Source organism: Notothenia rossii, assembly GCF_949606895.1.
Source record: "Notothenia rossii genome assembly, chromosome: 2".
Classification (NCBI taxonomy): Eukaryota; Metazoa; Chordata; class Actinopteri; order Perciformes; family Nototheniidae; genus Notothenia; species Notothenia rossii.
Window position 1 is genome coordinate 59,571,141 of NC_136904.1, and position 25,353 is coordinate 59,596,493.

The 25,353-nt window shown below is 40.0% G+C and overlaps 1 protein-coding gene across 1 annotated transcript; it reads right to left on the reverse strand.

Moving 5' to 3' along the window:
- Positions 1 to 699: 699 nt before the first annotated feature.
- On the reverse strand, positions 700 to 25,099 carry actr3 (actin related protein 3). The gene is made up of 12 exons (XM_079666157.1): positions 24,895 to 25,099; positions 18,097 to 18,152; positions 16,637 to 16,761; positions 14,854 to 14,964; positions 14,245 to 14,340; positions 13,384 to 13,491; positions 10,092 to 10,235; positions 8,443 to 8,616; positions 7,475 to 7,567; positions 6,162 to 6,287; positions 4,306 to 4,389; positions 700 to 1,674 (listed from the first exon to the last, which is right to left on the reverse strand). Exons 1-12 carry the CDS (start codon positions 24,936 to 24,938, stop codon positions 1,579 to 1,581), a joined length of 1,257 nt encoding a protein of 418 aa, XP_079522283.1. The 5' UTR covers positions 24,939 to 25,099; the 3' UTR covers positions 700 to 1,578.
- Between the last annotated feature and the right edge of the window lie 254 nt (positions 25,100 to 25,353).

Below are 25,353 nucleotides of genomic sequence, written 5' to 3' on the forward strand. Positions count from 1 at the left end.
CAGGTGGCCCAAGATCAGTTATACTGTCATACAACAAGATTGTAATGAACGTTGTTGATGTTTCAATATCCTTCTCATCACTAACTCAGTTACTACGGCTGAGAGACTTTCCTCTCATCAGTCTCACTAAGTTCCAGGTCTGGCAGGAAGGACGCAGTAGGGTCAGAGTCTCCAGCAGGACTCTTTTCTTCATCGTCCTCACTGTCTCCTGTGCGGACAGCTGTAGTGACGGTTCATTCTCTTGAAGCACTCGGCCTTCTTCCACTCCTCTGTAATGCAATAGGGCTCCCCTGCCCGGTGGACAGAAAGTCAGGGAGGCAAGGGAATGAGGAGGATTTCCCCCTGAAATTATTCTTGTTAATCCTTGCCTTAGGGAACGTTTTGAGACAAAAACATGGGCTAAATGTTTCAGTGCTGCAAAATATTAAAATACGGTCCTTCTTTTCAAAATTGGGACTGCTTTGCAAGAATCTGCTACAGCACTATTAGCTGAGGAACCTTTGAACATGTTATCAACAAGAAAATATAGTTCCAAATCCTGAGAATAATCTGTTTCAATGAAATGTAATGCCCTCTTTTTGATTGTTCAGTCACTTACACATATTGTAATGATTCACAACGGAGTGATAACATCTTTGAGACTTATCACAGTATGCAGCACTAATTAAAAAAAAGAACAAGTAAAACAAAGACTGGCACTTAGAAACAAATGTAAGCCTTTATTGGAATTTTGCAAGGCATTAAATACACAAATCCCATTATTTTAATAATTTGGCATTTAATTATAAAAAACTTCTAGTCTAACAATACTGGTCTTACAGTCGTTCTTATTTGTTTCATCTTTATAGCTCTTCTCTTTCACTGTATCACTGAGGTGGAATCCTGACATTGTGAAAGCAGATGGGAATTAATAGTACTGTATGAAGAAGGGGAGACAGCAACGAGACGTGGGGAATAATAGGAGAACACCTACTCAAACTCAAGAAAATACTGCGTGTCAAGGCTGCATCGTGGGTTAAAACAGTCTTTCGTTGATATCTATTCATTTTTTACCCCTGATTTCCCAAGTTTTACATATAAAAAACTTTTGTATGAAATATAAACAAGCTCTTGCCGTGGTACACAGACATGTGCAGATAATAAAAGTAGACAATATTATGTTCTAAACTTGTCAATAATCTCAGGAGTCACGGGATCTGGCCTGGACTCGTGTTTGATAAACATAAATAATATGTTCTGCTGTCAGGAAATTACTTTCAATATTTGTATCAACATGCAAGTTCTCCACCAATGCTGCTTTATAGTCATCATAAACATTATCATTATCACTCACTGCATGTTGCTCAACAGATCCGAAGGTTTTGGCTTTACGAGCCATTTTCCCTCATTTTGACAAGAAAAAAAAACGGAAAGAAAGAAAATAGGAACAGTCACAATACATTTCCAGCCGGTCTGTGTTTGGTCTGGTCTCTCTTTTTATATTCTGGTTTCTCATCCCACATCCAGAGCAGAATAAGTCATCAAAAGCACCTCCTGAGCCTGTCCTTAAACCGCCTAACGCCCCCCCAACCCCCAGAGTTAAGACATGACTCCGAACACAGGGTTGTGGCGGCAGATGCTCGGCCCGATCTCTTCGTAGTCCTTCTTGGTGTGGCACACCTGGTAGAACTCAGGCTGTGGAGGCAAAGCAAGATGAAGGTGAGCACACACAAGAGAACAGAAAGAAAACCCAGAAAGATCATTTACAGGGTTCCTGCAGGTTTCGCCAACTCAAATTTAAGACTTTTTAAGACCTTTTTAAGACCACTTTGAATATAATTTAAGACCTATTTCACGGCAATAAAGTATGAAGGAAAATTGCTCTTAAAGGAGAAATACGTCCCATAATTACATACAAAGTAAATGTATTCATGTTCAACATAAGAACAACGACTGAACATAACAGCATAACAGTACACAGAACTATGTTAGCGTGTTAGACAAAAAGTGTCAATGTGTGTCTGTGTGTGCTTGATTGTGTGTGTTAGGGCTGTGCAATTAAGCGTATTTTAATCGCAATTACGATTTTGGCCTGCCACAATTACGAAAACAACATAATCGAAAAAAACGATTATTTTGCTTTGCTAGGTTGTGATAGTGCACTAGAACATATTTTGATCTAATTAATTTTAGTCTAATTTATTTATCATATTTATATATGTTAAGTAGCTTGTGGAAGGAAGAGAGAGAGAGAGAGAGAGAGAGAGAGAGAGAGAGAGAGAGAGAGAGAGAGAGAGAGAGAGAGAGAGAGAGAGAGAGAGAGAGAAACAAAAACAAGAGCTATATGCAGAGCTCTGCGGCCTTGGCTACACTATTTCATCGTTGCTGTTGTATGATTGGTGTTTAGCTATGGTATTTAGCATCTACAGCACCTCCGCTTTTAGGGTTGACATAGACCCAAACGTCGCCCGGAGGTCCGCCGGTGTTGTTGCGGGAGCTGCTGCACTAGCTAACGCTCCACTAGCTAACGCTACATTAGCCAAACAAACGCTAATCTCTTTTGCAAAAGGTGCAGCGGGCTTCAAACACGTTCCCCTTCACTGGTTTCAACCAAGCACTAAATTGGATGTTTTCCAACCAAATACGGTTGAACTTACACCTCCCCATATTAATTTGTAAGTAGATTCGAAGATACATGAGTTTCTGACTGCCGCTAGCTGAAGCTTGGTTGCTAGCTGGCTGTTCTCCGATAAGGGGCCGGGGGAAACAAAGTTAGTGATTACTGGTTCCATGTTGATTTAATTCAATACAAATTGTTGGGGGGAACTGAAAGGCTCTTACCGTACTGGTTACTTTGCAGCCCGGACATTTCCCCCAAAACACATTTAGACGCTATCGCAACACAGAAATACCTTTCAAATCCGATCATTTTTAAGACCTTCTAAATCATATTTAAGACCTTTCTTATTTTTTTGGTCATATTTAAGACCTTTTTAAGGCCTTAAATTCAGATGATCAAATGTAAGACTTTTTATGACCCCGCGGGAACCCTGATTTAAAAAGCTGCATATGTCTGCATATGTATCTTCTGCAGATGTTGTTGTTTTGTTTTGCTTAGGCCTGGAGGTTATTTTATTTATTATAAACAAAATGCTGCAGAGGGAAAACTGTCTTCGCCCTGCAGGATCTACTCAACTAACTGCAGTTCTATTGGAAAGCAATGTTAGAGTTACATTTAAATGTTGCTTTTCTACTGCAGCATACAGGTCTGCTCTGTATATTAAATTAAGTAAATATGATCTCTTGGCAGTCCTGTGTTTTTACTTAACATGAAAAAACAAGACTGATTTTAAGGTTAAGGTATGCTAAAGGTTAGGCAGCTTATTTCTAAAGAGTTGAACTTTGAATTAATTTTCTGACTCGAATAACTTCAACTTCCCAAGTCTATTTTCTTTTCTTTGTTTAATGACAGCACCCGGCATTAGAGACATACTGTATCTCTACATGTAGCCATCTATCAATATAATGTTTTAACTGTTTTCATAAAGCTCAGATCTACTGTTCAATTCAATTACAGTACAACGATGGAACAGCATTGAAAGTTAAACAGGGCTCCACTTTTGTTAGAACACATTTTGTGGTAACCAGGCAACGCACGTCATTGGCCATTCATACACCTGTCCGCCCACTCAGAGGCGTGAACGCTAAAGGAGGATTTCTGATGCAGTTCTGTCCTCTTTGCAAAATACTACAGGTATGTAACCTCCAATAATACCTAAGACATGATTGTTGAGAAGAAAACCAATCATGGTGATATAAACAATAAATGAAAAGGTAATGAATGACTTCTTTAGGTTCTCAAATATTTACTGACAATATTGTTGGAATTTTCTATATATCAAACTGCTTGGGTTTTGGGAGCTATTAATATAGGGCATAAAGTCCTGACTGAGAAACCTGGGAGCTGCTAAAAAGAGCAATTATTCTTATCAGGGAACAATTCTATTCAATTCTAACATCAATTAGCCTTTTGTGGATCAAGTATCAGAAACCTTTGCTCAGTCATATTTCCTGCCGCTAAAATTATCAGCTTTACTCACACAAATAACCCTTAGGGGGGGGATAATGAACTGTCACGACCACCCACAGAATTCATTTTCACTCAGTAGGACTAAAATAAATGACACAGGAAATAAAGAGTGAACAAAAGTAGGGCCCGCCCTTCCATGTCACAGCAGATGAAAGCCATGGAGTTGGAGATTCTAAAAGTAGATGTGATGAAGTCTAACAGGAACATGTTCATAAAACAGTGATTGAAATACTTACAGTTGATGCTAACATTGATCCACCAAACCACACTGCATATCTCTGCATATGGTGAGTGATGACTTGGACATCGATTGGTTTGGGCTGCGGGGGGGGGGCGGGGGGGACAGAGAGATGGGTTAGGGATCGGTCACTCTGAGAGCTGCAGTAACAGGATGAGTGAGCAGGATTCATGTAAAGGGATTTTAAAGACTTTCCATGTGTCACAGATATTATTAGAATATGTTCTACACAGAAGAGAATACGTTAGTCACTGTTTCACTTCTGTGTGTTGCTAGGAGCTGGTGATATGGTAACTATCATGATACAGATCAACTGCAGGCAAAGAGATACAGCCTATTATATTTGAGCATATTATATATCATATTCTTTTAGAAAAACTTGAAGTTTCAGAGTAAAGTGTATACAATCTGAGAAAAATAAAAAGAGTTTGGTTTTAAATGCAATCTGAACAGTGGGATCTGCATTTACATTTATCAGCATCAATAACAAACAATATAAATAAACCTGCTTGCAGGCTATTTCAGGTAAACAAATAAAAGACAGACATTGTTTACGACTTCTGAAGCTAATGGTTAGAATAGGGTCTATTTGATTGTTTAAACTGATAAGTGGAGATACCACAAAAAACGATTCTCTGATTAACAGAGGTCTCTTTCTCTCTACGGTAGCATCACCACGTGGTTCAGAACCCAGCACTGATCCTGGGGCTTGGAGCTAAGAGCTTATGTTAATGGGGTCCGTGGCATGTACTACGAAGCAGGATTAGCGGTTAGCGAGGTACCTTCAGGGTTAACTCTGGGTTTCCGGTCCTACGACGCTGGTTCACTTCTTACCGGGGTAGATCTCCACGGTAACTTGTGCTGAACACATAACCTGCTCCGGTATTTTTTACCAGCTGTTCTGTATTCACCTTGCAGGTGCAACTATGTTGCTTATATCCTGGAGTATGTGTTTAAATCATGAATGGTTCAAGTTTAACTTCTTCATATTTGTGTAACATGATAGTTTACTTTTCATTCAGAATATTTGTGATTGGTCAAATGTTGCTAACCTCGCCCCATTCACGTGAACGCGCTCTCAGCCAGACGGAGAAACCCTGGGTTGATTTACCGAGTTAATAACCAGGGTCGTAGGACCGCTCAGCGAGATCTCGTTTGTTATGGTTAGTTAAGCCAGATAACTCAAACATATCCAGGGTCTGTTGAACTGGATTCGTCGTACAGGCCACAGGTTCCATTGAGTTCCATTGTAATGCTTTCAGGCTCTTTTCGGTAAAAATTAGTATTGGGCAAGGTTAAATTGATGCATATGCCCAAATGTCTATCTATGTCTTTCATCCATGTGTAGGACATTTTGGGACAGATGTCTATTTGTGTCGGTTTTTCTGTGTTTCAGACCACATCTCCTGAAATAACTTGTGAAATTCAGCAGGTTTTCTATTTGTTTTGTGGACTCAGATTGACTCCGTCGGCTTCCTCTATGCCTGAGGTGGAGTTACAGATGCCAGTCAGCGCAGCCTCGGGCTGGAGGACATTAAATATCTCACAAAGATGAATCACAGCTACTGCCTTCACAGTTTGACAGAGTGAGGAAGCAGGCAGAGAGAGCAGCTATATACTTCTGCCCTGAAGGTGAAACACTTCAAGTGTATTCCATCTTAGCACTCCCTGGCAATACATTTGCAATTTAAATCACCAATTCTAAATTCAATACACATCTGTGGCAACAATAATTGTCATAGGAAAGGACATAAACTTTAAAAGACACTTTCCCTCAGTTTCACTTCTCACAGTAATTGTGTTTTGTCGAGCAGCATCGATCTGTGCTGCGTATGAATTAAAGCGTTCTCTCACCGTGAGCTTGCCTCCACTCAGCTCCTCACTCATCTTCAGCCGGGCGTCCACCGAGCGCTTCAGGTCTCTCTGCAGACGCCGGCCGAAGTCCCTGAACATGGTGGACCCTCCTGACAGAACCACGTTCTGCGGGAGGAAAGAGATGAGGATTACACAGCTGCAGAATGAGAAGCACTTAACCAGTGGACCTGCAGCTGGCTACTGGCCAGCCGCCTGAGACAGCACCCACTGCTGTGTGTGGGGAGTGGAATGGCCTCAACTCAGTGATGGGAGATATTACTTGATGAACACAGTGACAATCAATCACACTCACTCCTTTTTATATTTCAGTCTCAACTCAGCCGTTAAATTAACTACAGCAAGCTGGGGTATCGTCACAAAATATTAGGAGACGAAGCTCCACACCTACTCACTACTAGAAAAGGCAATTTATCACTTTAGACATATGAATTTGAAGACAAGCAAAAATAATGGTGCACCCCCTTTTAAGAGTAAAATTCAAGCATTTTTCAAGAACTTACAAGGTACAATAATCAAAATGTCCAGACCCTCAAAGCCTTTGTCATTTATAATTAAATAAATGATCAAATAAATGAATGAGGTTTACCTAGATGTTGAAATAAAGTTAACAGAATTCCCTTATGCCTAGAATTATTGTATACCAATCAGTTAGTTAGTAGCAATGTTAATATCAACTTTGATTCTATATTTTGATCATCATTATGAAATGCTTAGTTAGCTCCCCAACAACAAACAAATGGAGGATTGTTACATTTGAAATGAGTGATTGTGTGGATGATAAATCTGAATGTGTACATATTCCTGACCTTCACCTTAAGCATTATCCAAAGACTTTGTATGAACCCTGTGATATGTAAAAACTCTACAAATAATGCAGTAAAGCTGTTGGATGATCTAATCTGCCTGGAGAAACACTGAAAGTTTTCCCTGTTTGTCAGCTGTCAGGTCTGAATGTGATATATGAATCAGAATCAGGTGTATTGCCAAGTAGGTTTACACATACGAGGAATTTGCCTTTTTACATCTAATATTTAAAGAAACTACGTGCAGTATACTATTGCCAAGTATTTAGAATAATAAATAAAAGTAAAAGTATTGTTATGGAAAGTGGATGAGAGGTAGCTGGTGTACAGATGTGTAAATATTTGGAGGCTTGTGCAAAACTGGCAATACTTAAGGTCTCATTATTTCATGTGTGGATAAAGCAGGTCTTGAATGGTGCAACACAACAACAGCTGTTCACAGTGGTTTTTGACAAACAAGCATCCTGTTACCATGGTGACTGAACTTACTTTATAGAGAGGACGCCTGACGTCTATAGGGCAGTTCTGAATGACCTCGTCCACAACTTCAGAAATAGGCTGGGTGAAGTCAGGGTTGGCAAACTGGGATCGGAGGATAAGAGACACATATGTTATACTGTGCAGTGAGTTTAATGATCCTGTGCCAGAGCAGAGTGTGAGGCGTCAGAGTCTGTTCTTATGAGAGCAGCTGCCATAAAGGCACATCTGGGAGGCGCAGTAATGTTGGCCCCATAAATGCACACTGGAATGCTAAAGGACATGGAAACTGCATTATTTTGTACAAGCTATTTTCTATTTTGTTAGATTTGTTGACCTGTAACTATCTGATAGGTTTAGTAGGTCAAGTTATGGTTACATTAAGTAACGCCCACACTGGTGATTCATTTCACTAGACCTAGCCAACAGTATACAGCTACATTGCAGTGATGCCCTTCTGTATGTTCAGGTGGAGAAGCGTTGTGAAAGTTTTACCAGTTAAATGACGAGTGAATCGTGAGAAAAAGGGTGTGATTGGTCACCAATATATAGGGTTGGGTGTCGTTTGGATTTGAACGATTCCTGTTCTGATTTCGGTTCTGATAATCGATCATGGTTCTTTCTGTTCTTTGAGAGGGCAAAACTAAGTCACATGCCAATTCCACAGGGGACTAAAGGGATTTATGAAAACCCCCAGGAAAATAAGTATGTTCCGGAACCGGTTTTCGGTACCCAACCATACAAATATGGACTAATGCCTGTCGGATAATCATCTGCATCTGTATTTGTGGGTTCATTGAAAGCAAAACTTCTTCATTTATGCAAGTTTAGGAAGGTTAGCAAATATTTTTACGGATGCATCGCTTATTAGACCTAGCTGAGTGTGCAACACGCGAAACAGTGGAGAAGTTGATCATCTAAGTTAAGCTGGGGACACCTAAATGTTGTGTGATTCCTGCTTGGATTCACACTGCACTGACCTCTGGGTGGAAGAAGATCTCGGGTCCCAGGAAGCGCTCGTAGCCCACATCGATGGTGAACTCCTTCTTGCTGACGGAGTTGATGCCGGTGTACTGCTTGATCCACTTGGAGCCGTCCGTGTCGTACTTGTTCAACTCTTTGACTAGATCCGGGCACACGTAGCTGAAGCGCTCCTGGTGGGGAGAGCATGAGCCTCAGCATGGCACAAACAAAACACCTTACAATGGTAATCCTAATGAAGCAATTAATTCAAAACCCTAACAACTAGCTGCTGTTTCACTGAAAAAAATCACATAGGTTTACTATGCATGTAATACAAGAGTGATAATGAGAGGACTGTTTCTCTGGTCTCTTGGCTGATGTATTCTACTGCTAGTTGGGAAGTTCAAAAAACATTTCATTTGAAAACTTGCTAGTTAATAGTGAAAATGAATGGGGAACGTAACAGTGTACTGTAATCAGAGAAGTCACTGGTCAAATTTGCAGAAAGCGTGGTCCACACTGAGTGATACAGCAGTGGAATCATTTTCCAGACATGATTGGCAATATGCACAACATGCATTCCCTCAATGGTAATAATAATTATTTGAATTCACATTATTTTTTGTTTGTCTGTCTCGGGTAATGAAGGATAGTCTTTGACATCGAGAACAAAGTCTTGGATAACAAGCTATTTAATAAACATTGGGGATTATTGGGGAATTGAGATGAATCGCTAAAATGTGCTGACTGACAGAGTAATAATAAGAGAAGAAATGGCATTTACATAAAGTTATAAATATGTGTGACCTGTGAAGAATAGGGGATACAATTGTCTATAGCTTTGCCTAATCTCGGTTTTGGGAACTGTGCTAATTATATAAAAGTAGACAAACAAAGCTGAACAACAGTAGGGGGTTTTGAAGGACACCAGCTGCAAGTGAAAGGAAGAGTGATGCTGCCCCCTGTTGTTCTAAAGCAAAACAACAATGATGGCATGTCAGCTACAGGTAAATAGAGAACTTTATCTGCATTATCCACTGTTATCCTCAAACTCCACACAAACAAATATTAAGATGAAATATGACACCCATAACTTGTAACCGTAACATTTGTAAAAATTGGGGATTACTAGCAGGATTACGATGTTACTAAAAAGAGTATAATAGTGTTTGTTGTAAAAGGATCAGATGTTCTCTCTTCTCTTAGAGCTGTACTGTTCTGTAGGATAATACTTTAAGTGTGAATCTATACGCCTACTGCCTGAGTCTGGTTTATGGTTTTCACTTCCTTTGCTTAATTTGTTCTTTTTTTAAATTCAGTAGGTGAACCTGTATGTTCATAAAATAGTGTGTGTGAGCTTAACTGTGTGTATTTTAACTAACACGGAGCATTCTCTGTAGTAATTGTAGTGGAATGCATTTTTTAAAGTAAATCTCCCAACCCTTGATATCAGTATGTTACTCAATACACCTTGATATTGGTTTTTCACACCACAGTGTAAGCAGAATATTCAAACAAGATCATCTGTGTTGGGGTTTACTGTGAACTGCTGTGACCTCAGAGGCAATGTGTTGGATCCCACTGCTGACACATGGAATTCCTAATGTGGCTGCAGCCAGCTCCTCAGCAGAGGAAGTGGCTGAGAGGAAGTGCAGTGAACATTTACCTTGACAGCCTTGGCCGTCTCCAGCGACTGCTCCGGAGGGATGCCCACCTCCCTCTCCCTCAGGAGCTGCTGGGTGAAGTAGGTGATGTCTCGTCCTGCGATGGGAATGTGCTTTATACAGCTGCCAATGACGTAGCCTTCAGCCTGAGAGATACAGACAAGAAGAGGAATAAAAATAGCTTATTTCATGTGTCATACAGCTGTTATAGTTTGACACTCTTCCACCAGATCTATGTACTGAGAGGCCTTCTATATATCCCCATGCTGTTGAGTTTTTGGCTGCTTTTGCTCAGCAGTGGCTTCACACATGCTGACTCAGTCACTCAGCCTCCAAATGTTTTCTGCAAGCACACTTCCTAAAGCTGAGTAATTTCTGCCGGCCTCTTAAACACTGTGGCCTACTTTCAAAGTGGAACATTTTTCAGTCTCAAAATAACACAAAATCCAATGATACTGCTGTTCTAAACAAATCTAAATATGAAAGACCTTGACTATCAAATATGAAATCAGCAAAAAAAGAAATGGATCTTTAAAATGTTTATATCTAGTCATAGTGTTGTTTTTTAATATAGATGTATACATTTACATTTTAAAATTAAATTTATTTTACAATAAACTTTATTTATTTGGAGGTATTTCCTGGCTATAGGGCTGTACACATTTAACAGAGGTTTTCAAATTCAGTTTTGAATGTCTGTTGTCATATTTGCCATTACCCTAAAATGAAATCCTTGAACAAAACCCCTGATTTTATTCAATAAAATATGAATACAAATAAAGTAAGTCTTCTTTTATTAAAACAACGTACTTTTGTCGACATGAATACATGTAGGCAGCAGGCTAATTCAATAAGGCCTTAACTTAATTAAGTACTTTCAAATGATACTGTTAGAGCCTGAATAAATGTTGTTGTTATTTTGGTTCTTGTTGTGAAAAACATAGACTGTTGAATGTTGTATTTTACACCACTCGTGTTATCGGAAAAAAGTTTGGATCAAGCAGAGAACAATCCTCCGCAGACCACTACTGGAATCAAATTCTACAAACAGTATGATACTAATCCTATGAGAGCAGCCTAATCTTTATCGGAAACTGTAAACAAACAATGGCTTTAAACTAAATGAAAATAAAAACATTTGCACACCATTTAATGTTGATTTAGAATTAGAATGTTAAAGATCCCATGTCATGGCCATTTCTACTGATCATAATTCCATTGTTGAGGTGTACTAGAATAGATTTACATTGTTCAATGTTCCAAACTCACATTGGTTTCTCATACAGCATCTCTGTATAGTATGTGTATTCACTCTCTGTCCTTCACAGCTTGTTGGAGCTTCCTTTTTTTTTGCAATCTTTGCAAGAGTAATTTTTCAATTTCACATGGCGGTTGGTCAGAAGTAATATCCTTATTGTCTGAATCTTTAAAAGTTAGTTTCCCTACATGTCCCATTGCATGTCTACTGGGTCTCAAGCCAGATGGCAATCTTGCAAGGACTACCGATCGGCTCTGGACATTGGGCTGTTTAGCCACAAAAAGACTCATCCTATTAAACTGGAAGGAACGCAAACCAGCCTGCTTTACTAGGGACTCATGGCTGAGGGAGTATCTGGACCTACTGAACATGGAGCGTGCAGCTTCTCTGCTGGGGGATTTTGAGGGGAGACAGGAGGATTGCGGTTCACTGTCCGCAGCTCTCCTATCTAACCCTGTCAATATGGCATCTCCTGTGTAATGTATAATGTCCTGTGTATGTCACAATCAGCTGTCTTAGGAAGTCATCCTTGCATCCAACCCCCCCGCCGTTACGTTTTGTTTAGTTGTTACATTTTTTGGTGTACGGTTTGTTATCTGGAGCAACCTCTGTTTATTTTATAACTGAAAAAAATATATATATAAAAAAATAAAAAAAATTCACATGGCGGTGAATACGACGTCAAAAGACACCGAGAATGCGATTCTCACAAGAAACGTGTCACTCAAAAAGAGACATCCCACTCTATGGAGACATTCCTACTCAAACCAAAAAATGATGGCCACTCAGAAATAACAAGCTAGCGCCGACCATTTTTCCAGACTCTGAGATAGTAAAGAAAATGTCATGTGGTCGTAAAAAAGCAGCGTCCATAATAACATGTGCTTGCCCCTGCCTCTGTGGAGAGTTGTTTGACAGAGTTAAAGACACCAGTGGTTCCAGGTGACAAAATAGCCCACACACTGTGGGGGGGCCCACCTGTTGTTGCTGTGATGGACAAAACTGAAAGCTATTTTATTTTTATGTATTATTATGTTTTTGTTGCCTCCTGGCCAGTTTTGATTTGTACTTATGGTTTTATTTTATCTATACATTTATGTTGTGCCTACTTTTACAGGTAATACACTAGTTGAATTAGGAAGATGCATTTCTAAACACTTGAAGTGAATAATGCCTGCTGCCTTGGTTAGCCTTAGTGTACTTTTCTTTATCAAGATACTAAATTGTTACTGCATTATGACTTCACTTTCTGTCATTGTTTATAGGATGCTGTTGAATAAAGCAAATGAAACCGAATAGAAATAGAGATTTTTTTCCCCCGGTGGCGGGCACGCGCGGGGGGGGGGGGGGGGGGGGGGGGTGCTGTTGAGAGGGTGTCCCACATTGTCCCACAGAAACATTCTCCTTGTCCCACATTTGGTTTGTTGGGACCTGGTCACCCTAGGCTGAGTTCAGGCTGAGAAATCCACGGAGCTACGGCTGAGAAAAGATAAGGCTGAGTGAGTGTTTCTCCGCGATCCCAACTCGTCTATTACCAACGTTCAGGGAGCTCTATGCAAGTCAATTGGACTCCCTGATAGTTGAAAATCTACGATAAAGGTCCCCCCACTGCGTTTGATAGTGACGCCAAGGGATCCTGGTGTGTAAGGAGCTCCGTAGCCGTTACGTCACTTAGCCCCTTACGTCACTTGGTACCAGGAAGAAAAAAATGGAAAAAGAGAAATCTCCAACGAGGCGTTCTGGGGCAGCATAGACTGGTCTTTTCTGTGTTAGAGTTTTGCTCGCTACAGGGTGTACTTTGAGGGTTTTTGACTCTGCAGACCGTTTACATGCAGAAAAACCTTCATAACACACAAGGGGACGGGTAATAACCAGAAAAGCATGAGATGGGACCTTTGACGTTAGCTCGTACCTATTCTGTACAGCCTAAACTAGCCATACTCAGTGTTGATTCTTTGAGATTCACTGTGGGACAGCGAGCAGTCCACGGAGCTGTGTGTTTTGGAGTGTGCGTGTCTGAAGAAGTGTAAACCCACCACAGGGATGACGTGGGTGACACCGTCCCCGCTGTCGATGACGGTGCCTGTCAGCGTCCTCTCTCCCACCTGTCTGGATGTCCAGGAGGCTGCCAGAGCCAGCACAGCCTGGCACACACAGAAATGTCATACTGTTAATATCATGGCTGTATACTCACATGTTAACATGATGCAACTATTCTGTAACACATTTAGGATATTTCTATACCAGAATGTCATAATCACTTTGCGAAAATGTACAGATGCCTAAATTATGAGAAGAAGACTTTTTTTAGACCTGAATATTTTTTGAGCTTTTGTACATAGGTAAATGTCGTGACACCTATATTTTCTGTCCAAGTGTATTTTCTTTTGTCAAAAATAATCTTTAAATGTTTTTAACAATATTATTTATAAGTCACACCTTTCATATTTATGTAAACACAATATTCATAATTGTTCTGTTATTTAAAGTGTCAAAATATCTAGTAATAGATAGTAAAATATATAGCAATATATAGCACATCCGATTAATGAGGGGGAAAAACATATACATCACCGAAATAAACATTTTGACATGAATGTTTGCTGTACGCAACAATCTTAAATGTTGGAAACATTCATATACGTCATTGAACCCACAATCAAAAAATGATATTGTACCCATTGTGGTACAATATACTGTAGACACACATATTTGACCACATCTTGTGACATTTTAAAGCCTTGAACAGAAAGAGAAACTAAAAATGAAATAAAAAAACACCCAAAAATAAAATAAAATGGACCTTATCAGTGACCGTATACATCAAATCAGAATTATAAATCCGATGACAGAATTAACCAAAAGTGATATGTATTTCCCTGCTATACATTTCTCACCTGCACAGCGATGTACAGCCCAGGTACGTTGAAGGACTCGAACATGATCTCCGCAGTGTACTCTCTGTTCTCTGGTGTGTTGAGAGGAGGCTCCGTCTGCAGACACACAAATACAATTACAGGCATGTCTTCAATCAACATTACAATTTCAAGGAATTTCAATGTTCCTTACCAAAAGGTTCCAGTTTCTCAGAGATTATTTTCACATCAAACTGTTACTATAAATGCAATGTTAAAAATAAACGAGCAATCAATGCATTTCAGCATGTCCTTATATTACCAGCTGTTCATCTAAACTTTGATTGTTTGGTTTGGTCATGATGATTAAATGCTTCGCTCATTGTGAGAAGAAGAAAACAACAAAATATGATGACAGGATTGTTTAATTTGAAAGATTCAGAATATTAGAAATGTATATCTGTTTAATAAAATGTTTTATATGTAATCAGCTAAGACAGAAAAAAGTGTACATTTGGCTGCAAATAACTGTTGTTTGTAGGAGCAATACGTGGTTAACTGGCTTTTGGCCCATTACATGTCACGCTGAGAGGAGAACTTTTAAATGTCATTGGAAGACGTGGAATCTCATTTCACTTTTAAGCCTCTTACCAGCAGGAAGTAGTGGTCCTCGGGCTCAGCCCTCAGGTACTTGAAGATGATCTGCTCCATGAAGCGCTCCATCAGGTCCCAGTCCTCCACTATCCCATGACGGATGGGCCACTGTTGGCATAAGGATTTCAAAATCAAAACTCTGCACTGAGAATGCAATTGCAGCGAAAAAGCGCAATTATAAGACACAAAAACATATACTGTTAGATGTTGGTGCTTCAATGACACGCTGCTTTCCTCCCATTACGTTTTATATTTTGATCGAACTTCCTGTCTACATGATTCAACCTGTGTTTTGAGAAATAACTGAACTGTTTACCTTTAAACCTCTGAAGCCAAATAGCTGCACTGTAGTCCACAAATGTTTGTTAATGCTTATATAACTGCATGAAGGTTTTACCGGTAGATACATGTGAATAGCAGCCCTTATAGGACTTCAATTCTCCCTTCTTTATAAGGAAATCTGACAACGGGTCCATCAGCATAATGTGTGACAGTCTCTTCTCTCGGATGGCAGATTAACCCTAACAACAACATCTAAAATGCACAGCATGTAAGAAATCTAATGATGTCATGCAGCTGTTATATCATTGTCAGCAGTTGTCTTCCTCCAGAATACTTTGGCTCTGTTCCAAAAGGCCTACCAGCATAGTTTATACTAAATATGAGGTCAAACTGAGCTTGTAGTGAGTTTCAACTACAGCCGTTTTTTTGTGTGTGGATTCTGTGTATGCAAAGAATACATACTAAATAGTCAAGAATGTGTGAGTCCAATGGCAGACTGTCAGGCAGATATTTATATGACGCATCACCTCACTTGTACATCAAAAATACTTATGGAAAGTATAGTTGAGTGGAAAACAAAGAAGCTAACATATATGATGTGCTGTACAAAACATATTGAATGCTCACATTTTACAATAAATGCGAGGAGGTAACGATGTGATTGGTAGTCATGATGTGAAGGAAATGTTTTTGTCTTTCGTAAAGAGTTTAAAATATCTTGGGTGAACCTGACGTATGAATTATCCTGCCTCAACCATTCAGTTTAGTCTATTTCATTTTACTGTTAGAAGTAGATTTTCCTTAGATGTGCTAAGCTCCCTCTATTCCTTGTATTTGACATTTTAGGAGAATAGTCTACATTTGCAAATATGTATACTTTATTTTTGTCACTTTTCTATGTGATAAAAATAATAATGTGTGGTGGTATGTTGTACAGAAGTGGGACACAGGTCTGGCTAACTGGGACAGCTTAATGGAGCAGAGCCATTGCTAGTAGCTGCCCCTGTGACATCACTACTCATCTGCTGTGAGAGACCCACTGCCTGTACCAAAGAGAACAATGGAGTGTGCTGCTGCTGCTGCTGCTGCTGCTGCTGCTGCTGCTGCTGCTGCTGCTGCTGCTGAACCTTTGATCTTTTATTACATGCCTAGATTCCCAGATAACCAGGAATAATGGCATTCATCTTATCTCTATGCTATTCCATATAGCTTTATATGCAGTACCAAGCAGTTCCTACAATTTCAATTCACCCATATATTCAAATCAACATGCTTTAATACACCAGAGTGTTGCAGTAACACAGATAGTCATTGGTCATTGGATTTGAAAACCTTGTTTGAACAGTTCAAGTCTCTCCCCTAATCTGCTTCTTGTTTACGACTCACAAATGCATAACAGGTATGACGGATATAATGGCTGTCTAAAAGAAAAGAGGAAATCAAACATTTGCTTTGCCAGTTTCTTGTGTGGGCGTGCTGAGCTGTCAGGGTAACCTACCTTAGTGGAGTATGAGGGCTTGTCTACTGCTTCATCTCCGATGTAGAAATCCAAGTCATCCACCCCCTTCGTCATCCTCCGCTGGGCCTGGTCTCCAACCTTGGCCGACTCTTTGATGGCAATACCTGACATGAAAATAGAGAACTCAATATAGAGCAACAGAGAGGAGAAACTCTCTTATAACAGTGTGTTGACTTTATTCAACAATAACTTCAAATTGTCAAGAAACATTTATAATAGTTTTGCAAATCCTATTAAAACAAATATATTTGTATATGTCAGGACCCAGTTGAAGTGACGGATCTCAAGTATTACTACCTAAAGATAGATTAAATAGGGGTTGTTATAAGCAATAATAAAGTCTGTCAAATAGAATGCAATGTGATGGTAAGAGAAATAAGTAGTTGACATAACTCAAATAGAATAAGATCTTGACAGAATGTATGGCAAGAGAATTGTATTTTCTTAGAGAACTACGAACAACATAAACATCAAGAAGGGAAACTGGGAATGAATAACTGTGTCATGTTTTATTTGGATCTAGTTCATATTATAACATGTGCTATAGTCTTTTTAAATGTAGTTTTAATGCCATTAGTATTGTTGTTATACTTTTATAAGTTTGCAGAGGCATTTATTTATTGTACATTATAAGACAATACATACAGTACAAAAAATATAAACTTTTTAAAATACAAGATGAATATTTGACTTGAAGGAGACCCAATGATCTTGTGGCAAGAGGTTTCGTTTAACCCTCCTGTTGTGTTCGGGTCAAATCTGACCGATTTACTACTTTCATCAATCATAACTTTTTTGTTTTACATTCGATTGCATTAAGGCTTCATGATATCCTTCACAGTAGACATTTGAACATATACAATTACTGATCACCACTTTCATTGAATTTTGGATGATTTAGTCAACTTTGACACACACACACGGAGGAGATGGCGGAGAGAACGCGCTCCGACGTGTGGTTAAACTATAGCCGTGTCGATGTGGACTCGTTACCAAAAGACACACACACACACACACACACACACACACACACACACACACACACACACACACACACACACACACACACACACACACACACACACACACACACACACACACACACACACACACACACACACACACACACACACACACACACACACACACACACACACACACACACACACACACACACACACACACACACACACACACAGTGTTCCCCCCCCTTATGTGCCCAATCCCACAATGTGAATGAATGGTTTTTGTGTTAATGTAATAGCAGTTAAAACAGGATTGGTCAAATTTGACCGGGAACACCAAAGTAAGGCGGGGAAATGAAGGCAATAAGAGGGATAATAATGTCAAACATCTTTCTCTTTTGAAAGATGCATCATGGTTATTGTAGATTCACTGCTTGGTGTGAGGGAGAATATATTGCACAGTGAAATACTCACATGATGGAACGATGAACTGCGGCTCTGTGTTTCCTGCATAACCCAGTTTGGTGTAACTGTAAGAGAAAAGCATCACATTTGATTACAGAGGTAACAGGAGAAAAACACCCACCTGCTTGACTGCTGGCACTACATCTGTATGCATGAAAGTTGACTTGGGTAAAGATTGTTTTTGGCTTCCATCTGCTATGCTATCGTTTTGATCAATGCCATCACTGTCCTCTGGCGGGCTGGTCAGGGACCATAAGCGGCCGGTGGCAGCTCTGGACTTTGCTAATGGGAGGCCATTAAAAGAGCCATTCATGTAGTATTGGAAAACTGAAGACTATTCGTATTTGTCCTGCAGGGAAAAAAGAGCATTGCGCATAAACTGACCATCCTTAATATAAACTAGCTGTGACCTCCACACTGCAGAGTTCTACATTGATTTCAATGCAAGACACCGTAAGAAAGAGGAAGTTGTATGTCAAAAAAGAAGAGAAAAACAAATTATGATTTGCAACATTTCCATCCCCATGTTCAAATAACAGTTAGTAAAGACACTTTCATCCTTAGCATCAAAGGCTTTCTGTGCTCCATACAAACCGTTTTGTGGAGCACATGCTTACCAGATGTAGTCCTGACTGGGTTAGGCTCAGACAGGACTACCATACTTCCTGACACATGGCCCAAGGGACTGATAGAGGACACTGCTGAAGACTGCCAAAGCAATGTGGGCATAATAGGCCACATCCTGGTCATAATAGTGGCTTCTTTGAATTCAACTTCTATACGAGAGGGGCCATATCAGCCACTCAAGTATACATGAATACAAGTGAATGTTGAGATCAGACTCTAATCTCAAATAGGTTTAATAGGAGTTGTAACAATTAACAAATATCCTGTACAGTGCAAGATTGTGCATCTGCATGAGTCATATTTAACTTTATTAATTACGTTTTTGATTAAGCATGTAAGCTATACTTTATGTCCTGGACACAAATCCAATACTTTTTTTCCCCTGGAAATATAACCTTACTGGACAGGAAATTGTGATTTGTACTTTTTATGTAGAGGCAAAAATAGACATTTGTGTAAAATAACTAAAGAAAGGAAGCAGAAATAATAAGTATGATGTCATTCCATTTTACGGGATTTGGAATTTCCAAGTTTGCAGTCATTCATTTCAACTGGAGGGCCGTCTTACTGTGAAAGTCAGAAGAATCTCACTATCCCCTAACTCAAAATCAGATATAGCTGCTGCTCCGCGCATCATTTACCGGAAAGCTGTGTTTATATACAGTCTATAAGCACTTATGTCTTATTTATGTTACATTCAATCTGTCCTACACACAGAACTGTGTAACGTTTAGCTTTGAACATGTTGCTAGTATGTATGCGCACAATGATGCTGAATTAAGTTTTGCTAGCAATGCAAAGAAAGTTATCCTGAAGAGAAGATGGTTTTCCAATGTGTTTTACCACTGAGTGTCTCTTGATTCATTAAAACAATCAAACAGAGCTGGATCATTCTCTTGATATTCACAACCTTAATGCATTTCTTGCTTTCTTGTGTCAAATAAGGTCACCCTACTCTGAAATGAAGAAAAACTACCTACAACCACCACTTCCCTATTTGTCCAAATCACAGTGTGGTGTGTGAATAAAGGTATATTATCTAATCTCGGCTAGGCACACTGAAAAACCAACAGAGCTGCCAAGGTTCATTTTCTACTGCAATAGATCAAAATACCTCAGACCAGACCAGGCAGGGTCCTAAATGTGCAGATTACAAAAGAATAAAGGCCCATCTATTTCAATGTGTTCATTTCTACGGTCTAAATGCATACTGCCTGGTAGCATAGGGAAGTTCTCTAGCTTATGAATAACTCTCAGGAAGTTCTGTGGCTTTGAAAGAAGCATGTATGCAGGAGTCGGGTCACTGTTACTACTAATAATAAATAATAACCAAGGATATCTGTTTGTTCAGTGATAACAAATAGTGCATGACAGTTACAAAACATGTTTTAAATAGTTAACATTATTACTTTGTGTTTGGTTTCTTAAAAAATAAATGCATATACAGTGGGGCAAAAAAGTATTTAGTCAGCCACCAATTGTGCAAGTTCTCTCACTTAAAAAGATGAGAGAGGCCTGTAATTTTCATCCTAGGTACACTTCAACTATGAGAGACAGAATGGGGGGAAAGAATCCAGGAAATCACATTGTAGGATTTTTAATGAATTAATTGGTAAATTCCTCTGTAAAATAAGTATTTGGTCACCTACAAACAAACAAGATTTCTGGCTCTCACAGACCTGTAACTTCTTCTTGAAGAGCCTCCTCTGTCCTCCACTTGTTAAGTGTATTAATGGGACCTGTTTGAACTCGTTATCAGTATCAAAGAAACCTGTCCACAACCTCAAACAGTCACACTCCAAACTCCAAGACTTGGATTTCTACATCGGAGATGAAGCAGTAGACAAGCCCTCATACTCCACTAAGGTAGGTTACCCTGACAGCTCAGCACGCCCACACAAGGAACTGGCAAAGCAAATGTTTGATTTCCTCTTTTCTTTTAGACAGCCATTATATCCGTCATACCTGTTACGCATTTGTGAGTCGTAAACAAGAAGCAGAGAGCTGTCAAAGGACACCAGAAACAAAATTGTAGACCTGCACCAGGCTGGGAAGACTGAATCTGCAATAGGTAAGCAGCTTGGTGTGAAGAAATCAACTGTGGGAGCAATTATTAGAAAATGGAAGACATACAAGACCACTGATAATCTCCCTCGATCTGGGGCTCAACGCAAGATCTCACCCCGTGGGGTCAAAATGATCACAAGAACGGTGAGCAAAAATCCCAGAACCACACGGGGGGACCTAGTCAATGACCTGCAGAAAACTGGGACCAAAGTAACAAAGGCTACCACCAGTAACACACTATGCCGCCAGGGACTCAAACCCTGCAGTGCCAGACGTGTCCCCCTGCTTAAGCCAGAACATGTCCAGGCCCGTCTGAAGTTTGCTAGAGAGCATTTAGATGATCCAGAAGAGGATTGGGAGAATGTCATATGGTCAGATGAAACCAAAATAGAACTTTTTGGTAAAAACTCAACTTGACTTGTTTGGAGGAGAAAGAATGCTGAGTTGCATCCAAAGAACACCATACCTACTGTGAAACATGGGGGTGGAAACATCATGCTTTGGGGCTGTTTTTCTGCAAAGGGACCAGGACGACTGATCCGTGTAAAGGAAAGAATGAATGGGGCCATGTATCGTGAGATTTTGAGTGACAACCTCCGTCCATCAGCAAGGGCATTGAAGATGAAACGTGGCTGGGTCTTTCAGCATGACAATGATCCCAAACACACCGCCCGGGCAACGAAGGAGTGGCTTCGTAAGAAGCATTTCAAGGTCCTGGAGTGGCCTAGCCAGTCTCCAGATCTCAACCCCATAGAAAATCTTTGGATGGAGTTGAAAGTCCGTGTTGCCCAGCAACAGCCCCAAAACATCACTGCTCTAGAGGAGATCTGCATGGAGGAATGGGCCAAAATACCAGCAACAGTGTGTGAAAACCTTGTGAAGACTTACAGAAAACGTTTGACCTCTGTCATTGCCAACAAAGGGTATATAACAAAGTATTGAGATGAACTTTTGTTATTGACCAAATACTTATTTTCCACCATAATTTGCAAATAAAGTCTTTAAAAATCAGACAATGGGATTTTCTGGATTTTTTTTTTTTTCATTTTGTCTCTCATAGTTGAGGTATACCTAGGATGAAAATGACAGGCCTCTCTCATCTTTTTAAGTGGGAGAACTTGCACAATTGGTGGCTGACTAAATACTTTTTTGCCCCACTGTATATTTAAGCAATAGCTCACGACAGGCCGTGGTATATGCTCATTATATCACAGCTAAGGGGCGTGGTTCGGCCCGATGAGCAGAAATTTAAATATATTTATAAAACTGACACGTCAAATCAAGCAATCTGATTGGTCGATAGCGTTTTTGCAGACCTCTTTGATTACAGATTTGAAAACATTGTTGCTTGCTTTAAAAGTAGCACAATTCATTATGTCAAACCTTCGAAAGTATCTAGATATCCCTGCCCTAATGCCAAAGGAACTGCACACTGAATATGTTTTGCCGTTTGATGTCTATGTCTGGACCGCTGCGTAAAAAGGAGGGCTTCTGCCCGTTACTTCTCCGCTGCAGGCAGTTTGCTTTTCAGACCAACGGTATACTGTTTTTCTCAGATGTGGAGGGATACTGACTTGTTGTGAAAAGTAACTTACAATTCTACCCGTGGTATACGCTCAGTATATCACGGCTGCTTGATTTGACTTGTGCGTTTTATAAATATGTTTTTATAACGGATTGGATTAATTCAAATTTAACATTAAAAAAAAGTATTATTGTTTTACTTGCTGAATGTTGAGCATTAGTGAAACTACTTTCTAATTAGACTCACAAAAAGCTTATTAAAACAATGAATGTCTTTGTGTTTCTTATGATATTCTTGACCTCTGTAGCCCCGGCTCATGTGTCATTGTAAGGCTTTTCTGTAATAAAGTAGAAGCAAAACAGACAGTAACAACACCTGATGGTTTGGCTGATGGTTACAGAATCTTGCAGCAGCACTGTTAACACCTTCATACCACAGAGCAGTCCCAGCTTGTCTCCCTCTACCTGCCTTGACACGTTACAGTACAGCAGTCTGAGGGGGACATTAGGCACAGGACAGCAGGAGCGTGCCCAACAACCAGCTAACTACTGCAGGGAACCACTTTTTGTAAAGCCTGTGTTAGTATTGTTTTTTAGGAATTAAAACCTTGTGATCTTAGGCTAGATGACCTGAGCTTGTTTGCAAAACACATTGGCCCAGTAATTATTGTAGCCTCATGTTATAACATTTCAACAGCTTGCTTTGGGAGAATTACTCAACCCAGCCTCTTGAGTGCATTAAGCTGCAACACCTGACATTTTGTTTTCACTTCTCCATGACATTACACTGAATATAGATTGAGTTTCAGGCTGTCATATTGGCCTTTGGAAAACACTGACCAATATCTTTCACTTCTTTTATGTGAAACAACTAATCGACCAAGTGAGAACATAATGGACAATGAAAATACTTGCTAATAGAAGCCCTACACAAACCTAAATCTAGAAAACCTAACCCACAATATACTTACATCTGGATGTGACTGCTTTGTTGTTGCATGGTCAAGTAGGCTATTCTAATAATAGCAGCCGGGCTGCTTAGAACACTGATGTGTAAAAGGAAGTGGAGTTGTCACTGTTTAGAGATCTTGATATTGACTCAGAGACAGCTGTTGAACTCCCTCAGCACTTTAGAACTTTTGCCCAAAGCTGGTACTCTCTATCAAAGCCATAGCCTGTCAGCGTTAACACAACTAATCCATTTAATGTGAACCTAAACTCTGAGTAGATGGCCGATTGTTACTTCATTGATAGCTTAACGTAACATATGTGTTATGACTCTAAGGCTTGGCCAGAAAGAAGAAGCCATATGCTTGATGAGTAGAAACTAGCACAGGCTAACCTTAACCTTATTCCTTTTTTTTTGCTGTCCCAGTGCAGATCAGAAGCAGCAGTCTGGTTAACAGCCTGGAGGGAGGGGGGTGAGTGGAAAGGTATGCAACGAGAGGAGTAAAGAGTTCAAGCCACTACATGCAGGCAATCCAAACCACTTTTATCCCCCAAAACTAACTGAGCATACCGATCATGCCGAGTACTTTATTTGTGCAGCTCGGCATTGGTTAAAATGCATTTCTCTTCATCAAAGTGAGGATTTCTCATATAAAATTATACAATGACTGCCGTGTGGATGCAGTAAAAAAATGATAACGACTCAACAAGGACATCCTTCAAATGTCAACATTTTAAAGAAGCTCTTGAGTCGTTCTGGTCATGGTTTAAACATTTACCTACAAATAAAGAAAACAATCTGAGGTGGCACTACTAATACTAAAATCAGGGAAGGAAGTATGCACAGCGATCAATACAAACACTGCTGCAGGAGGAGCTGAGAGAACATATAGCCTCGTATTGCTCAGACTGCTCTTAAAACAAAATGTTTTGCTACAGCAGATTCTTATAACGTAATTAAACTTGACACAATTCATTAAAGAATGTAATCGGTAGCCATGCAAAGAAGAGAAATTGGAGAAGTTAATCCAAAAAGCATGCTCGGATGCAGAAAACGACCATATAAGGACTAAAAAGCGTGAATGAGGAAGTGTAGGCTGGATAGGAAGTAATATTGCGCATGCTCAAATCCAGACGAACGAGTGAAAAGGTTCCTGAATTGCACGAGCTGAAGTCACGGATATCTTTACGGAACACTTGTTATGGGGAATTTGGCAAAATCAAATAAAACGTTAGGTTATTCTGGCAATAGTGTTATCCCTATTCAAAAATTAATGAAAGAACACTGATTTAGCATTACGTTACACTAGCTGCTGGGCTCTTCCAGTGAAGAAAACCATACCCATAGGGATGGAGCTCTGCTCATGATTACTAGCTAACCAGCAGGAACACGAACATGAAAAAGACATGGTTACAGGGCTAGCCAGTTACCCGACCGCGGTTATCTTAAATGCAACCGGGAGAGAGTATTAACATGTAATTGTTAACCGTTCGTTGGCATTTTAGCTTGTTGGCTAGCTATCTGCATATCCACAGACAGACACACACCCAGTTGTTGCTGCTGCTGCTGACACTGACAGTCTCACTCAGCCTCTCGGTGACACCGAGCCCTCTGTTCGCGGTTCGGTTTGAACAGCTTACCCTGTGCCGCAGTCGACAACACACGCCGGTAACCGTCCAGCCATCTCTCCCCTGGTCTCTGCTGCTTGGGAACGGTTAAATGTGATTGAAAGCAGGTTGTGTGGCTGGAAGATATGCAAAGCCGTCCACAGGCGGAACCCCAAGCCCGCACAGTGCCGTTTCCACTTCCGCACTTGGCTTCTGGTAGGCAGGGAGAGAGGCAAGATGGCGGAGGCCGGGTAGAGGGACGCAGACAGGGCTGTACAGCTGTCAATCATCGAGAGAGGAGGCGGGATCAGTTTAAATCTGCATGATGGGTTTATTATTATAACCGTCTATTAAATTAATGCAACCCCTCTTTGTTTTGTTCTCATTTGTGAATAAGCCAACTAATTTGAAAGGTTTCAGTGCTGTTTTGTGCTTCAATTAGGCCTATATACCAACATACACGTACATATTTATAAAGATAAAGAGATGCAT

What these genes read in the sequence shown, in the direction of transcription:
- actr3 (XM_079666157.1), bottom strand. Translation starts at nt 24,938, where the DNA reads ATGGCTGGACGGTTACCGGCGTGTGTTGTCGACTGCGGCACAGG. An exon ending in AGCCCTCATACTCCACTAAG is followed by an intron (nt 14,965 to 16,636) that starts GTAGGTTACCCT and finishes TTATGCCAACAG; the next exon opens with TGGCCCATCCGTCATGGGAT. An exon ending in GATCAATGTTAGCATCAACT is followed by an intron (nt 1,675 to 4,305) that starts GTAAGTATTTCA and finishes TTGCCTCCACAG; the next exon opens with CCTGAGTTCTACCAGGTGTG.